At 46.4% G+C, this 18,607-nt stretch overlaps 1 protein-coding gene across 3 annotated transcripts in view; it reads left to right on the top strand.

Moving 5' to 3' along the window:
• The window catches only part of SMAD3 (SMAD family member 3), a 128,465-nt gene that overhangs the window by 68,532 nt on the left and 41,326 nt on the right, over positions 1 to 18,607 (top strand). Inside the window, exon 1 of one of the 3 annotated variants that reach the window (XM_012507365.2) lies at positions 3,836 to 3,929. The exons of the other annotated variants lie outside the window; for them this stretch is intronic. Within the exon in view, the coding sequence (XP_012362819.1) occupies positions 3,922 to 3,929 (8 nt within the window). The 5' untranslated portion in view covers positions 3,836 to 3,921. Of the gene's footprint in view, positions 1 to 3,835; positions 3,930 to 18,607 lie in introns of those variants that run through there. 3 annotated transcript variants of the gene reach the window in all.

Consider the following 18,607-nt stretch of genomic DNA (forward strand, 5'->3'; position numbering starts at 1 on the left):
CCAAGGCTCAACCCCCGCAATGCCCCACCAAGCCAGGCCGCTACCACTGCACATTGAGAATCTGCTGCTCTGTGAATGAAATTGGCCTGGGGTAAATGAGCAGTGAATGTGTGTCAGTGTTTGGTATTTGCAGGAGGAGCTCTTCCTGCAATTCCCTAAGCTCAGGTGAACGGGGCCTTTAAGATGCCATCCAGCCATCAGAGAGATGCAGGAAAGGCCTTTTGAAATGCTGTTTCCCCTGACCCGTTTGAGGTGAGGCCCTGTGATGTCATTTCCCCAGTGGTGTGTGTGAAAGAGCAGGCAGCACTAAGAAAAGCCACTGCTGAGAGTTCACAGTCCTTGCTTCAGTGTTGTCTTACACTCAGGGCGCTTTAAAGGGCTTACAGCGACCCTACCTCCAGCTTCTCCAGCTCCCTTTCCTTGGCAAACACTTGACCCATCCCAGCTGCTTGGGCTTTCTTTCCTCCTCCTCTGCTACCACATACTGCTACCACATACTGTTGGGAAATTACTAAAGGCATGACTCTGGCTCTCAAAGACTCTGAAGTCCAGGATCGAGAAGAACTGTGTTTACGCGGAGTTGTCAAGGATTATTCTGCCAATGATAACCTATGAGTGTGCAACTCTGTGCCAGGTCCTGCTCTGGGAGCTTTATGTGTGCTGTTGCCCCTCACACTCACGGCAGAGGTGAGAGATTTCTACAGACAAGGAATCTGAGGTTTAAAGAAGCAATGTTTGATGAGCCACTGAGGGGTGGGGCAGGGATTGGAACCGAAGCTGGCTGCCCTTCAGCCCCCAGGGTCCTGCTGGGGAGATGTGCCCAGGGGGTCCTGTGCTGGGAGAGTGGAAGCAGGAGTGTCACTGGGGGCTTTGTCCTGGAAGCTGGGCAGGTGCTGGGGACAGAGCTGGCCTGGTTTTGGAGCCACAGGAGAGAAGATGGCCGGGAAGAGCTGTGTTTGGAAGGTTCCTTTCTGTGCCAGGGGTCAGCAGTCTGGGTTCTAGCACTGAGAGGGGCAAAACGTGGGTTTGTAGGGGAGAGAGGGTGACTCCCAGTGAGGGTAAGAAAGATCAGCTCTAGTGAGCTCTTCTTACCCTGGGTCCCAGCCTGCACCAAAAATCCAGGGGCAGCCCCCGGGCCCAGCCTGCCCCCTTCACAGTCCCCTGACTGCTTGAGGCTGTGGGTCAGTGGCTTTGCCCCTTGGAAGCTTGGTTTCCTCATCTGGGACAGAAAGGGGTCAAAACACCCTTTTTCATTGTTAAGATTAGATAATTTGAGCGCCGAAACTTCTTGCAAAGTGCCTGGTACCAAGTAGGCCTTCTCTAAATAATTAGATGATAGTTTTCATTTTCCCTTCCACTTAATTGTTTTGTTTTTTTTTTTAACTTTTCTTCCCTGTAATAACAAATTTCAGAAGACAAGTTAATACATTGCTGTGTATACTCTCAGGCCAAGAATTTCCTCAGTGTTTACATACCAGAGTAGTACTTTGAACTCTGATTTTCTCCTCTGCCTCTGTGCTGGTTCAGACACCCTCTCTAAGATGCCAGAAGCATTGCCCTGCCTTGGCCTGTTGGTGGTGGGTTATGTGTGTGTGTTTTCATCGTATTATAAAAACGTGAAACATTTGAATTATGGGCAAGTGGTAACTTAACCATGTATCTTCTATCAGATTTAATAAATGTTAATATTTTCCATATTCACATCAGGTATTTGTAACATCTTTCTTTACTAAAAATAAAAACCTTCTGCTGAAGACCTTCTGTTACTCCAACCCCTTCCCCCTTCGTCTCGCTCCTGTTTCACAGGTGTTTACTCTCTTTTAAATTGGTGTGTGTCCTTCCCAGCTAGAATTTTGTGGTGTATTATTTGTAAAGCCAGATATAACCCCATTGCAATGTGTTTGAACCACCAAAGCAAATGATCAGCTTTTGGGAAAAGAAGGCTGAATATCCAAGGCCAGATCAGTGACTTGAGATCGCAGAACAAACCTTCCTGCTCTCAAACTGAAATCTCAAAATTATAAATTCATTGGCTTTGACTTAAAACTTGAAACCCTCAACCCTGCATAATTGCAGATACATTAAAGATTGTGCCATCTTGAGCTCCCAGGGTCATCTGAACCTTTCATGTGAGGAAATACATCCCAGAGTCAGTCATTCTTTTTTTTTTTTTTCTTTTTGAGATGGAGTCTTGCTCTGTCACCCAGGCTGGAGTGCAGTGGTGCGATCTCGGCTCACTGCAACCTCCGCCTTCCGGATTCAAGTAATTCTCCTGCCTCAGCCTCTTGAGTAGCTGGGATTACAGGCGTGCGCCACCACATCTGGCTAATTTTTGCATTTTTTAGTAGAGACAGGGTTTCGCCATGTTGGCCAGGCTGGTCTCGAACTCCTGACCTCAGGTGATCTGCCCACCTCAGCCTCCCGAAGTACTGGGATTACAGGCATGAGCCACTGCGCCCGGCCCAGAGTCAGTTATTCTTAGAGCAGGTGTTTTGTCTTTTGTCTTTAATGCTTCCCTCCCCACTTTAACATAAATGTAATACATAATTATTGTGGAAAATTTAGAACACATGGAGAAGTAAAGATTGAAATTGCTGACTGCCCTATTACCCCAACCTCCACCCCATAGAGATATTTTCTCCCCATTCCCCTAAGGGCAGAGGATGGAGATCCCTGGGCTCCTCCAGGTGGGGAGTGGCACCATGGTCTCTTCAGGTTTCGTAGCGGACAGGCCCCATTGACCATAGGATATGTGTCCCCAAGGTGGTTAGAGGCCATCACCTGCCTGAGGTCAGCTCAGTGGGCGGGGCTGGGCATCTCCTGGTGGTCTACCCACCATGCCTGTTCATCAGGCTGGGGTCTGACCTCTTTCTGGTGTCTGGTTCTGATCCAGGCAAGGTGACAGTGCTCAACAGAGGAGTCCTGGTTCCTTCAAGGAAGCTGGGAAGTGTAGGACAGAGCAGGCTGCGTTTGTGGTTTTTACCAAGGCTTGACTTTTGACCACTTCTCTGAAAAAGGACAGAGGCGTTTTTTTTTGTTTTGTCATTTTTTTTTTTTCCCAGTCAATGGTCCTATTTGGTTCACAGATACAAACACTTGAACCACGTGATATCAGCACTGCAAATCGATTTACTACCACAGCCATTTTCTGTGTACCAATATGAAACTGTTCCTTCCCAAGTTCTTCGTTTTAGCTTTTTTAAACCGAAATTATTTTCATTAGGATCACTGCTTTTCCATGTGCATTTTACGACAAAATTTGGTTCTGATTCTGTTGGCTTGCTTGCTGTTAGTACGCATGTTAGCTTCTGCCATTCTTTCCACCATGTCCTGGGTAAAATTTTGCATATCTGAGTTGTTGGATTCTTTCATCAGTTTTTGATTAGTGACTTTCATGGTCTGCAGTTTTAGCTGCTTTCAGTTTTATTTTGTGTTGAAGTTTTTTCTATGAGGTTTGATTTTTCCAGAGTCAGTTTTTAAATGTTGCAAGGAGTGTGCTTTTTCAGTTTGCTTATTATTTTCAACAAATGTTTTTGGTGGGTAATTTTACCTTTGTTGATCACCAGCTTTGTTTGGGGTGCATCATTTCTCTCAAGCTGAATTTTCTCTGGTAATCTGGCCAGAAGGTCCATAGGGCCAGAATGGCAGGTCAAAATGTCTTGCTGCTTTCTTGAAGAGTTTGAAACAAGCTTGGAAAGTACTGTCCTCCCTTCGGATTTCTCCTGTCTGGGTGTTGCCAGGGCTCTCCTGTTAGCGACAGAGAAAATAGGAGGTACTAGAATTCGGACTTCTAGGAAGGGTTGTATTGTCCTTATCATCAGAATCCCTCCCTCCTGTCCGTGTGACCTCCCAACTTCACAGACACGTCTTGCCTGCACCCTAGGCAAACGTGGAAACGCGCAGCTCTGGAAAGCATGGTGGATGGGGAGGTAGGAGCCCCGTGCCGGGACATGTCTTTTCTCCTTCTTGAACTCGTCTCCCCACCCATCCACAGGGTTGCTGGCCAGAGATCTGTCAGAGTTCTTCCGGGCTTCTCTTTCTCTGGGTGGGGATGTGGACTCTTAGGATGTCAGGAAGCAACCGTAGGAAACCCCCTGTGTGGGTGAAGCAGAGGCGTCGACGCGCTCAGGGCCCTCTGCCTGGTTCTGGGCCCTGGGACCCTGCTCCCCACCCCGAACCGCTCCCCCGCCGCCCCCGGCCCCAGGATGGAGCTTGCTTGCCATCGCAGTGGATCTGCGGAAGAGGGTTCCAGAGTGTGGGGAGAGCGTGCTGGGGAGGGGAGCTATTTGTTCCTTTCCAATCATCGCTGTACTGAGCGGTTCCCTGGGACAGTTGAACCCAGGGGAACTGAATTCATCTGTGTAAGTAAACATCCATCTCCCCTTAAAGGGAAAGCCCCTGCTCAGCCTCTCTGGGCGGCTGGAATGCTGCTCTGTGGGTCTGGGCATTTGTTCCTTCTTTCTTTCTTCCTTTGATTTCTTGCTGTCTCCTTCAATTAGGCCTGTGACTGTTTTCACATGGCTATTTGTGTATACAAGCCATGCCAGGCATCATAATTTGTGTTTGTCCAGATCAGTAAGAGCAGCTTTAACTAAAAAGTCCAGCTGAGAATTTATAAATACCCCTCACCCCCTCCCCTCCCTGGAAGATGTGAAAACGCCATCCCATTAACCCTCCAAAGCAGTTGGTTGACTTCATCAGGGAAGATGTGAAATATAATTTCTCTGAATGTGCTTTCTCTTTACCCTTTTAGTGGAATTTGATCAGTGTTTAAGCAACTGTAGCCGATTCCCAGCCCACTTCAAAGCAAAAGCCCTTCACTGTGCCTATTTGCAAAATTACCTTTGAGAGACTGAAGTGTCGGAAATGCATTTAGACACAGATTGTGCCTTATATTAGCTCTCCGTTGCCCCATAAAATGGGCTTGGGCGTATCTGAGGCAGCTACCAAAGGAAACTTAAAAACAGATTCTGGCGGCAGCGATTCTTGTGTTCTGTGCTCACTGTGGAAAAGAAGGGGGCTAGAGATTTAAGTTTACGTGGATCTTGAGGATTTTAAGAACCAGATTTCTTCTCTTTGCTCGCATTAGGGGAAAAAAAATAAACCTCAGATGCCCCGTGATATCTCGTTACGTCAAGTTTTCCTATAAAATGTCAAGACGGCAATACTGGGTTTCCTGGCTTGCTTTTCCCCCCTGCGTCTGCTCTTGCCAGAATTTTTATTAGGGGGAGGGGAGCATTCTCTACCCCTCCTCCCTCAATGAAATCATTTCTTCCCTAGCCTTTAACCCTTTAAAGTTTGGGAAGGGAATACTTTGATTTTAGGGTTAAATAGAAAACTTCCCTAGTGACCGTGGCTGGAATTAAGGTTTTCTTAAAGCTGTAGCAGTCCTGGTGGGTCCTGGGCTGGCTGGGTGCTAGGGTTTGGTATGGAAAGCAGCTTGCATCACCTGCTTTTCGTGCCTGTGCCTTCCTCAAGCACCCCCTCCAAAGCCAGGTACGATTCCAGCTATGTTAAAAGGCCCTGGGAAATGTTAACTGATTAAAAATGTTGGGTAACTAGAATTATTATTATTTTCACCCTGACCAACTTCAATCAGATTGGCGTATCTGCTGTCACCAGGTATGGCACAGGCATGGGTGGAAGCTGTGCTTGGAAAGTGAATGTGTTTAGGCCAGGTGTGGTGGTTCATGCCTGTAATCCCATCCCAGCACTTTGGGAGGCCGAGGTGGGTGGATCACTTGAGGTCAGGAGTTCGAGAACGCCTGACCAACATAATGAAACCCCGTCTCTACTAAAAAAAAACACAGAATTAGCCAGGCATGGTGGCACATGCCTGTAATCCCAGCTACTTGGGAGGCTGAGGCAGGAGAGTCACTTGAATCTGGGAGGCAGAGGTTGCAGTAAGCCGAGATGGCACCATTGCACTCTAGCCTGGGCAACAAGAGTGAAACTCTGTCTCAAAAAAAAAAAAAGAAAAAAAAAAAGAAAGAAAAGTGAATGTGTTTGCTGGAAGCTGTGCTTGATTAAGTGAATGTGTTTGATCCGAGAGGGCAGGGGATTCTAGAAGAGACATTAAGTACAGATTGGTGAGTGTCTTGTCTCACTGCAAAAACCTCCTTTCTCTCTTCCTTCCTAGTCCCCACTGAAAATGGAGTGGTGATAGCTTAGTTCTCACTTTGGTTTCAGGCAAGAGAAATGGTACCCAGGAGGTAGAGTTGAGTAGAGACTCCTTTAACTCTCTTCTTTTTTCTTACTTCTCTTTATTCCACCATTCTCTCTTTACATCTGCCTACCTTAGCAGCATGCTGCAGAATAAACTCTGCTAGAAGGAAGTTTGAAATCTCCAGGCTAAGAAACTATGCAGAGAGCAAATGACCTTCTGAGGGCTCTGGGTACAGAATCCTTGGTATGACAGGTGGGTCTAGAGCCGGCAGAGACTCAAGGCAGCCTGATGGGACAGTGAGAGTGAAAGGGAATGCTCTTAATAATGACACCAGGTCAGCACATGTGAACCCAACTGTCCTGAACAAATGGGGGTTTGTGGTTGCGCCACAAAGCCCAGGCTCCAGTCTCTTCGAGTTCTGTTTTGATTTGGAAGGAGTGACGCCTTCCCCTTTGGAAGCTTAGGCTAGGGCTGCAAGCTGAGGTGTTCACAGGGACAGACAGAGTGTGGGAAATGGGGTCTGGTGTAAGGAAATGGAGCAGAACTCGGGGTGCATTCATAGTCTAAAGGGGGCATTGGCAAGTCGGCATCAGACAGTAGCAACTTGTTGCCAGATCTTCTGAGTTTTTTCAAGAGAAGCCAAAAATCAAGATTTACATACAAAATCTCCCAGTTCGTAAAAGTTGGCAACCATTTAAAAATTTTAAAAACGCTCTGCAGGCCAAGCACAACATCTGTGGGTAGTGGGCAGCTGCCTGTTTTTGACCTCCAGCCCAGACGGATTAATTGATGGCTGTCTTCTGGGTCTCCCAATTCCGGCAACGGGAAGTTTCTTAAGGAAGTTGCCTGGGCTGACCACAAGTGAGGTGGGGAAGTGGAAAGGGAGCTTGACTTGGCTTCAATTGATCATTTGCACAATAAATACTTATTGAGCACCTGTAATGTTCAAAGTACTATCTGTGTTGTGCCATGTTTCCTAGTCTACATTTTGGGATGAGCTGTGTCTTCCTCATGCAGGTGGACTCTTTATGCCCTGCACAGGGATGGTTCCATGCTTCTCCCTGAGATTGTGGCCAAGATGGACGCAGTGGGAGGAACTTCAGTGGGGGAATGTTGGGGAAAGACCTGGGTCTGATTCTCAGACCCTGCGAAGTTCATTGTATTTCAGCTTAACCCAGCGATAGTCCCCAGGATGAGACAGTCTTCAGCTGAGGAAAACCCTGGGGATTTGGAAGCTAGAGCAGAGAGAGCCCAGCCAGGGACCCTTGTCCAGCAGTCCCTGAAGGCTATACCAGGACCAGGAGGCAAAAATCACAGAAGAACAGACTCCATTCAGCTCCATACATGGCAGAACTTTCTAACAGAGCTCTGTACCCTGTGGTTGTTGGACTAGATGATCTGTAAGCTGTTTTTCGTTACCCGGAAAGTCCGATACCTTGAGGCCGCCCCCTTGCACACCCATTAGACTCCTGAGTCTTAAACCCGCCCTGGTTCATGGCTTACCCCCAGCAGCTGAACTTGGGGTTGAGTGCCCCAGAAAAGCCCATATAAACTCTAAGTTGAGGCCAACTCAGTTTGCCTGGGGATGAGGTGGGGGTGGTATGGGGGAATAAAGGCTTCTCTAATGCTGTGAGGTGTCATTCGTGTTTTCCATTCTCCTGCTCTCCGAATTTTAAATTAGGGTCAATCATACAAACCTCACAGGCTTGTTCAGTCAACAAAGGCACAGAGAGCTTAAGTCACTTGCTCAAGGCCACGTAGCTAGGCTATGAGGAGCTGGGGCCTGGACCAGCTCATCTGTCATCCACCGCTCTTTTACCCCCTTTCCTAAACTGTTAGATTTTAATTTCCTTTTGGTATATTCATTCTTTTGTGTGTCTCCTCCCCACACACCCCCCCCCCCGCCATTGTTTCTAGAACTGTCAGTGTTCAAATGTTTAATAGCTAGGTTTTTTTTTTCCCCTGTACACTTGGCCAGAAGTAGGAATTCATCACCATCTGTGAACATTTACTGTGCCTCCATGGTTTGCGTGGAATTGTACTAGAAACACTCGACCCCGGGGCTTTGTTGGCAATAAACTAGGTCTTTCTGCAGAACTTTTGAGGACAAATCACCAACGGGTTGGAAAGCATTTCCTTCAGGAATGGCGAAACTCTATTTTTCACCTTGTTAATGCTGCTCCCACCTCTGTTTCTCCCATAGTGTCAGTCGTAAGTGTGTTAAGTGCTTTTTTCTGCTCAGTGTCCTAGATAAGGGGTTTCTAAATGATGTCCCCTGATCTGTACCCCACCCCCAATTCTCAGGCTTCTGAATAGACAGAGAATGGACATCTGGTTTGTTTTGGAATGACAGGCTAGACTAGAGGCGTCCAGAGGCCTGGTAACGGCAGAGGCTGCTGGCATCTTAAGACATTCAAAAGCCACTGTGCTAAATAACAGCGGAGCTATAGTGATCTCAACATTTCAAGGAGAAAAGAGCTTGTGAAATAGGCTTGTGATGTTTGTGATAAGGGACCTGTGGGGCATCTGGTGGGCACCCCATGTAGAGCTGGAACACAGGGACATGATCCCGTGTGCAGGAGACAACTCCAGCCTCTGCATACCCATTGGCTCACTCCTGGGTTGGAACATCCTCCTCATTTTCTCTGGCATGTCCCTTTGCTCAATGAATCATTCCTGGCCAGGCCAGACGTCCTTGCTGGAGAGCCAGCTCTGTGTGCACCAGCCTTGTGATTCTCTAATGCCAGCTTGAAATTTGGTGACCCACCTTGGGATGCTTTGCCTGTCAAGGCTTTTCATTGATGAATAGTTGTTATGAGCATGTCAGCCAGAATGGTACTTTTCAAGTCATTCAGTAATAGATCTTTATGATTTTTTTTGCACAAAGAACTAAATAGCTAAGACACTATTGTGGCAGATATGCCATAAGTACCTTTTCAGTGAAATCTTTAGTGTACTTATTTGTCACACTGTATTAGAACATATTAAGGCAGCTCATTAATGTTTCTGTATTTAGAGTTTGTCATACAATGAGCAAAGGCAGACACCTCTGACACAGTCTATTGGAGCAAAATATGTCTAGGCTTTTGCTTGCTTTTTTCGTTTTCAAATCCACATTTCCATCAGAATTTTAGAGTTGTTTGTTTGGAGGCAGAGTCTCACCCTGTAGCCCAGGCTGGAGTACAATCGCCTGATCTCAGCTCACTGGAACCTCCACCTCCCAGGTTCAAGTGATTCTCATGCCTCAGCCTCCCAAGTAGCTGGGACTACAGGCATGCACCACCACGCTTGACTCATTTTTGTCTTTTTAGTAGAGACGGTTTTCACCATGTTGACCAGGCTGGTCTCAAACTCCTGGCCTCAAGTGATCCGCCCACCTCGACCTCCCAAAGTGGTGGGATTACAGGCGTGAGCCACTGTGCCCAGCCTTGGGAGTTTTCTTTGTTTTTGTTTTTGAGATGGAGTCTCGCACTGTTGTCCCGGCTGGAGTGCATAGTGTGATCTTGGCTCACTGCAACCTCCACCTCCTGGGTTCACACGATTCTCCTGCCTCAGCCTCCTGAGTAGCTGGGAGTACAGCCCTCCTCGGCCTCCCAGAGTGCTGGGATTACAGGTATGAGCCACTGCACCCGGCCTTTTTTTTTTTTTCTTTAATGTTTGTATTGAGGTATAATTGATATGTAATAAAAGGCACATATTTAATGTGTACAATTTGATGAGTTTGATATTTGTATATGCCCATGAAACCATCACCACAGTCAAGATAATGAACATGTCCATCACTCCTCTAAAACTTTCCTCCTGCCTCTTTGCAATTTCACCATCTTGTTTGCCTGCGGGCCCCCGTCCCTAGGCATCCACTGATCTGCTTTCTGTTATTATACATAAGTTTGCATTTCCTAAAATTTTATATAAATGGAATCATACTATATGTATGACTTTTGTCTGATTTTTTTTTTTACACAGCATAATTATTTTCAGATTCATCCATCTTTTTGCATGTTTTAGTAGTGACTTTTTATGGTTGGGTGATATTTGTTTGTGTGGATATAAAGGGAGGTCTGTTGATCTTCAGGGATTATTTATTTTCATTTTAAAAGTTTCTCCTGAAGTAGTATTTTGTTTTTGAAAATGTGCTTTGAAAGAAATTTTTTTAGAATTCATTTGGCCCTAAAATCCACGTAATTAATGAGTTAAATCAGTAAATATAGTATTTAGCATCTACCATGTTTGCTATGTGCCAGGCTTGATGGTGCTTGTAGGGCACAGAAGAGGTTCCTGTCCTAGCCAGTGGTTGATGTGTTCAGGAGGGCCTATCAGTAGTTCACTAGTGCACCATATCCTGCATGTGATAGAGGTGCCGTGTTCTTAGACACAAAGACAGCTGTTATGCTGTCTTTGCAAAAATGTTGAGGTCTTGCTTTCCACAGGCTTGTGGCCTGATGCACGTTTCCAGTTTTGCACAATGTCACAGCAGATATGCCTTCCACGCCCTTGGTCTTTCACAGCCAGGCATGGGGCTGGAATCTCAGAGCTGCGGTTGCTGTGGTTCTCTGATTCCTGCTCAGAGGATTGCGTGATGGGGGCTGGAGTGCAGGCAGGAAGTTAGCCTCGTGGATTCCCTCATCCTCACAAAGCCAGGCACACAGGGAGGGAGTGGGGGTAGGGGGTTGCCATGGGAATTTCTTCCCCAGCCAGAGAGCCAGAGTGGAGTGTGTTGCTGGGGAATTGGAAATGTACCCTCTTTTCCATGTCCATTGTTCAGTCACGTTCTCCTGAAAGAAGTCTTCTTACTGTGTGTAAGAAAAATCAGTAAGCCCCTGATAAATAGTCAAAGACTGTCAGAAAAGGGACCTTGGAAATGTCTGGTCCAGCCTGCCCATTTTATAGGTGAGGAAGCTGAGGCTCAGCAAGCAGGAGTGACTCAGGAATAAGCACTCATAGCATAGCCGGGGCTTGGGAAACCCAGGCACTGCTTTAGACCTTCATTTTCACAATCCGCGAAGGGGGCAGTTTCAAGAAGGCTTGGCAAAATTTGATAGGCCTGGGAAAGAGATTGTTAATCTCTCATCCTGTGCTCAAGGATGCTGTGCCATTTAAAAAAAAAAAAAACAAAAACAAAAAACAGAAAAGACAAAATAATTCTCCCAGATGATGTTTCTAGAATGTTCTGACATCTTACAGTCTCCTGACCTTGCACAAGCTTGTTCCAGGAATAACGTTAAAATTCAAGAGTGCATGTTCGGCAACATCACTGGGCAGGATTTTCTGGTTCGTGAATGAAAGATGATGGGTGACACCGTATGTCAGTGTGGCACTTCTCGGTTTATGAAGGGCCTTCATGTGCAATCTCTACAGGAACCACTTCTCACATGGCCCCTTTATACCAATGAGGAAATCGGCCCCCGGAGATGAGGCACTTGGCCTGAGGTGGCCCAGGTGGTAAGGAGAGGAGCCAGCTTTCCAATGCAAGTCCCGATTTCCAGTCTTCTGTTGCTTCCACCGTGTCCCCCTGCAAGGCGGCTGGGGCGCGCAGAACAACAGCTTGACACAGTGGGAAGAAGCTGGGCTTTTATGTTTAGAGTTCAGAGTTCAGCTCTGCTCCCCTGCCTGCTGGGTGACCTTGTGGAATACTCTTAACCTCTCTGTGCTTCATTGTCATCTTTTGGAAGATGAGGCCCTGTCCTACACGATTAAAGTACTTAAATATAGAGTGCTTACCATAAAACTTGCTTCTAGGAAGCAACTGGTCAGTGTTAACTCCTCAATGAGGGTGAAATAGACGTGGGAATACTAGTTGTGAAAAGAGAGCCTATGAAGCAAAACTGAAGACACATTTACATATACTAAGGGGTACCCAGCCCTGTTCTTCCTGCACATAGAATCTTAAATGTTTCCTAGATTGAGCCATTAATCTTTGATTTTTTGCAAAGGAAGTTAAGACAGAGGTACTCACCAAGTGCCTTGCACATAGTAGGCCTGTAGTAAATACAGACTGGATGATCAACTGTTCTTTGGAGTAGCAGAGAGTATGCCTACACATCATTTGAATAAAATGTGACAGCCTGCCAGAGACCAGACTTTGAAGGTTATGGGCCCAGGGCACGTAGCCAGAGCAGCTGTCAGTGGAGGTGCGGCCTAGAGCGGGTAGTCTGGAGGCTGGAGGGGGCTGTTCCATGGCACCAGGGTTGAGTGGGAGTCAGTGCAGACTTAGGAGAGGGGATGTGTGTTTGGGGGTGGGGAGTGGGGAGGGACTTCTCTCAGACACTTAAGAGACATTGTCTCTGTGTTTTATATTTTCCTTTGAGAACATCTCCATTTAAGTAGCTGATGCTCTGAGCGGGGAGAGAAGAATGAGCCTTTTCCTTCTGTTAGAGCCTGTAGCCGCCTCTTCAGGTTCAGACTTTTTAAGGTGTATGGGGACAAAGTTGGGTCAGTGTTTGTAGAAGCAAGGCTCTTTCTCCATTTCTCCCTCCTGCTTAATCCAAGGAGCAGAGAACACCAGGGAAACTCGGAAGTAGCGGGGGTGATTTGGGAGCTAGATGGGGCCTGACATATGAAGCTGCTACCTGGTTACAGCCAGGCAGAGTTGGAAGGGTGTCCTTTGGCGGGGTGAGAAGAGAGCAGCCTCCAGAGATTCCCCTGCACCCCACCAGGCCCTGCCAGGGGCTCCTCCCACCGTTCTTTGCTCCTTCCACAGAGCCTGTTTGAGAATTCAGTGATTCACTTCCCGTCGTCAACTCTTGTTTAACGTTCCCCTCCATTGTTACCAAACAATCCAGGCCCCAGTGACGAGTGGTGTTCTGAGAGTGGAGGAGGGAAGAGAGAGAGGGAGAGAGAGAGCGCCAGAACTGTTTACAGAGCCCGGGAGATGGGCCCAGGCTTGACAGCCGGGCCGACTTGAAAGACAGGCTACAGTGTGGAGTGTGGCCCCTACAGCTGGGTGTGTGCAGGGTAGGAAATGCCAGGCACAGCCGCTCCTCCACAGAAACCACTCTGTTCTTTCTGCTCTTGATGGAAGCTCCTGCCGTTTATTGTGGTGTTAGCTTCTTTGTTCAGTTACGCCGACAGCTGAGTTTTCTATTTGGGGCCATAGTTTTGGGGTCATGATTCCTGGAGTAGAAAAAAAACAACCTAGGAGCTCACTCAGAAGGATCCCTGGGTAAATGCCATCCCTTCCTGGGCCCCAGTTTCCTCACGTGTTTGGGGGGAAAAGAAGGTGGTGGTGAAATGCCCCCCACCAGCTCCAAAGTCCTGTGGTTCTGAGGCTGGAATATTCTGCAAAAGGACATTTGCACACCACCCTCCCCACCCCCACCCCAGTATCGTGTCCAGGTCCAATTCTACCAGCCACAGATGTGAGCATGTCTGGAACCTGTCTACCTGTCTCATTCATTCCATGACCTCTGATTTTTGAGGTCAGTAATTCTGCAGCCTCCCTCACCTTTCTGGTTTAAAGCAACGTCCTCTCTCAGGAAGTCGTTTGAAATCAATTTAATTCCTTTATATCCCACATGACAGCTATGACTGCCACTGTTCAGTTGATGTTGGCGTCGGGTTTGGGGCTTACTTGGCTTTTGTGTTTGCTTCTAACCTGCAGAAAGAGTCAAGGTTCTGAAGTTTTCTCTCTCATCCTTTCTGTTCGTTGCTCCATGTACAGTAGGGAAGAGGAATTTTTGTTGGTAGCCCACATTTTTGATTACTTATTTGCTCTGCTGCTATATTATGGTTCAGGTTTTCTCCAAGGCCCTAGGTGCCTAAAAGCATTGAAGGAATGAGAAGTATAGACACAGAACACCTTTAAGCCGCTTCCCCCTGCAAATTAGTATATTTCATAGGTATTTGGAATGCTAGAAGGTACTAGAAGGTGAGGAGACACTAGAGATCCGTTGAACCCATCATTTTTTAAATGAGATAATCCATACCTAAGAGGACTCCTCCATGAGTTGGTAGCACAGCCAGAGGGAGGACCACACACACCCCTGTCATCGAATGAGCGGCCAGGGCTCCAGTCCATCCCCAGTGTGGGCCATATATCTGTGTGCTTTCTCCTCTATTAAATCCAATACTGATAAAAATCTCCAGTTAACAAATATTTGTTGAGCAAGTTTATTGCAAATCGCTCTACTTAATGTCTGCCTACAACCTTAGCCACAGATGACTCTCTCTCCCTGGTATGGCAAGTGGGCAGAGCTTCCTCATTCAAAAACATTTCAGCTTCCTGCACTTCCCCGCTGGTTGCTTTCGCCTAACTGGCTCCTGTGGCTGTCATTCCCCTGCTGTTTTTAATTGCACCTCTCAAGACCAGCTGATTGCTTAAAGAACACTTCTGGTATTGGGCCCATGGCGGTAATGTGCGTCTGTGGATCCCTTTGCTATGAGGCTTGACTTCTTGATCGGGTTCACAAGGCTGGTGGGCAGCCTGAGATCTTTGCTTATTTCGTACGTCTTCTGAAAGGTGCTATGAAGCTTACCAGGTGCTGATGCACACTATCAGTTAATAATGCCATTACCATTACTATTTTCTGAGTAAATGTGACCTGGAAGCCCCTTGCTCCTTCCAGGATGCAGGCAAAGTTAAGCTAGGTTTCCTTTCCCTCAAGGAGCTCCTGGCACAGTTGGGAAGGGAAGTCAGAAACACACAGAAGTCACTTCATCATACCAGGCTTTTGGTGCTAAATGATGATGAATTTGAAGAGTGCGGGACAGTGGGGACGGTGGACTGTAAGAGTTCAAGGAGGGGAGGATGGAGAGAGGTCATTCTTAGCAGAAAGCCACAGAGTGGGTTACTGTTTGAGCTGGAAGATAATTGGACCTCCGAGGGCTCTGTCCCCACCTGCACCTCAGCTCACTATGCTGGTGGCCAAGAGTGCAGGAGCCCCACATTCAGACACTGTGGCTGCAACATTTTACCTCCACTGCTTGGGCCTGTTCAGCATTTTGAGTTTCTATGCCTGTAAATCAGGCCTGCCTAGGAAGTGAGGGTGAGGTGGTGGGTGGGCAGGTGCTCTGAATCTCAGCTGGGACTGGGTGGGCTGATAACGGGGAGAGTTGTTAAGTATCTAGGACCCAGCGGGAGGACGCCTCACCTGGAAGCCTTTGCTTGTTCCTGATTGTAGCTGTTTTAGGGATGCAGCTTTCACACAAGGGCCACTTAGTTGATGAGGCCGGTTTAATCGAGGAGGGCTATTGCCACTCTGGCATTGTAAGTGTGGGCCTAGCTTCTCTGAAGTCCTCTCTTCTTGCTTGTGTGGAATTCCTGTTTTCCTGCCCATAGGGGTTCTTTGCTGTCTTAGGTGAATTGCCCCAATGAACCAGAACCTTTTATTTTTAGGTACAATAGGAGGTCTGTACCCTTAGACAGAAAGGAATGCTAATTGGCCACTTAACTGTCCTCAGGGTACAGATGCCAGAATATACAGGGCACCCATTCTTTGTTACCATTTGGGATGGAAACTGCTTATATAAGCTTGTAAAGCTTTGGTTCAGAAAGCAAGAGAATGTGTATGGAACGTTAGCAATTGCTGTCATGCAAATGCTGCATTTTTTGCACATAAAGGTACCTCTTTAACTCCGTGGTCCTTAAACTAACTTTTTCAAGAAACATGGTCATTTCCCACCTTTCCTTTACTTCCAGCTCCCCATTCATACCCAGCAGTGGCTAACTGAAGGGTTTGCAAGTCCTGAAGACTTTGGGGGCTTCTTTTAAAAAGAAGGGACTGAGTTGTAAATGTCATAAGACTGAGATGGGGAATGTTCCTTTCCCAACCATACTGTGTGACATTTGCTAGGAATTGTTGTAAAATCAGTGGAGTGAGCGCTTGTCCTGAGGCACTGCCTCTCCGCGTGAATGTCACTGAGTCGCCTGGTTGACCCGTTGCATGTTATGCAGCACTTGTGACATTGTTTTATCTCTCTGGCCGGTGACTCATAATTAAGGAAGTCAAAACTGTGCAATTAACACAAAACCTCCTCATTTGCCCTCTTCACCTCTCCCCAACCCCCGCCCCCAGTCAGGAATGCCCGCCTGACATTTTCTGTAAGTCTTTGGAAACTTTAAGATTTGTTTTGATAGAACAAGGCCGCCAGTTATCATCGCCTGGTTCCCCTTGTTTTACCCCAAAAGTCTGTGAGAATCTTTTCCAGGAAAAAAAGAAAGAAAGAAAGAAAGTAAATCCCACCCCCAAGCGTGCAGTCTGCCCACGGGAAGTGATTCATGGTGCTCCGATTCAGGCAGACCTGACTGCAGGAGGCGGGAGGCTGGGAACCAGGTCTGGGAAAAGAGGGCAGAGAGAGGATACCCAGACCTAATGGCTTCTGCTCGGTGGAAGAAAGTGAAAAACAGAATGACTAAGAGTCCTGTAATAAGAATTGTTTGTTTTGTGAAGTTGAACTAATAGTGAGGTTTGCAGGCAGATAAGACTTGAGAAATTGCAGTTGTCAAGGGAGGGGACTTTTCCATGTCCTGCTTTTTTTTTTTTTAAGAGAGCAAAGCTATTTCTCAGTCTTCTTTTTTTTTTTTTTTTTTTTTTTTTTTTTTTTTTTTTTTTTTTTTTTTGAGATGGAGTCTCGCTCTGTCGCCCAGGCTAGAGTGCAGTGGCACAATCGCGGGTCACTGCAACCTCCACCTCCCAGGTTCAAGTGATTCTCTTGCCTCAGCCTCCCCAGTAGCTGGGATTACAGGTGCCCACCACCATGCCTGGCTAATTTTTTTGTATTTTTAGTAGAGACGGGGTTTCACCATGTTGGCCAGGTTAGTCTTGGAACTCCTGACCTCAGGTGATCTACCCACCTTGGCTTCCCAAAGTGCTGGGATTACAGGCCTGAGCCACCACGCCAGGCCTTATATCTCAGTCTTAAGACATTCATATATTAGTGGAAGGCCCAGATCTGTGTTTCAGTTCCACCTTGCCACCTCTAAGCCTGTTTTCTTTTCTCTGGGGAAGAGGGTCTAAGATGAAACCATTATCTCAGAGTCTCCAATAGCTGTTTCTCCCCATTTATTTATTTATTTATTTATTTAATTTACTTATTTATTTATTTATTTTATTTATTTATTTGAGATGGAGTCTCTCTCTGTTGCCCAGGCTGGAGTGCAGTGGCGCAATCTCGGCTCATTGCAACCTCCACCTCCTGGGTTCAAGCGATTCTACTGCCTCAGCCTCCTGAGTAGCTGGGACTACAGGCGTGCGCCACCATGCCCGGCTAATTTTTGTTATTTGTAGTAGAGACAGGGTTTCACTATGTTGGCCAGGCTGGTCTCGAACTCCTGACCTTGTGATCCACCTGCCTCAGCCTCACAAAGTGCTGGGATTACAGGCATGAGCCATTGCGCCCAGCCCATTTTCTCTTTTTACCTTTCCCTCCAAAGTTAGAGTTTTTGAAAAATATTTGATTTTTTTAATTGACAAATAATTGTCCCTATTCATGGGATACATAGTGATGTTTTGATACATATTAATGTCATTATGGTGATCACATCAGGTTAATTAGCATCTCCATCGTGTCAAGCATTTATCATTTCTTTGTGTTGGAAGCATTCAATATCCTCCTTCTATCTGAAACTATGTAATATATGAATGTTACTATGTATGTTACTATATAAGCATTCAATATCCTCCTATTTGAAACTATGTAATATATTATTATACATAGTAACAATCATATATTACATAATTGTAAACTATGTAATAATATTATTGTAATATATGATTGCTAGATATTTGAAACTATATACTACATTATTGTTAAGTATAATCATCCTACAGTGGTATAGGACACTAGAACTGATTTTTCCTCTTTAGCTGTAATTTTGAGACCTTTAACAAATTTCTCCCCATCCCTCTATTCCTTCTACCCTTTTCAGCCTCTAGTATCTTCTATTCTGTTTTTACAAAGTTAGAGTTTTGGGGCTGATAAATGTTTTTACCTAAATACTCATTTTTGTTTCCACCAAATGGAGCATCATGTTGTCATAGAATGAAGGAATCCTTTCTGTCCTATGGGCATTTTATTTTCTTCTCCCTCAAACTGACAATGCAAATTAATTTGATTACCCAAAGTAGTTTGGAAACAGAGAGACTCTTAAGTGTTGGCTACATGAACAGGCCGGCTGCGGAGCGAGAGGCCCAGATCACCCAGAATGAGAAGATGGGTCTGAACACAGCTGGCTTTGTGACTGACTCCATTTCAAGCTTCCTGTATTGTTGGAGGTCAGCCTTGGGGGTGAGGGATTTTAATGAAGGCTGAGGTGAAGTCCGCTGTTGCCTTAAGCCCATCAGAACGTTGCCAAGGGCTGCGAGTATGCTGAATGGGTCCATGAGTAATCTCTTAAAAAAACGTAAACCATTGTCAGGCCTATTTTCAGCAGAGTGAAATGGCCACCCAGAAGATTCTGTGAAGCCTGGCAATTTTTCCCTTTCTTCAGTAGTCACAGACCAA

The sequence above is a fragment of the Nomascus leucogenys genome, chromosome 6 (genome assembly GCF_006542625.1).
Source record: "Nomascus leucogenys isolate Asia chromosome 6, Asia_NLE_v1, whole genome shotgun sequence".
In the NCBI taxonomy this organism is placed as follows: Eukaryota; Metazoa; Chordata; class Mammalia; order Primates; family Hylobatidae; genus Nomascus; species Nomascus leucogenys.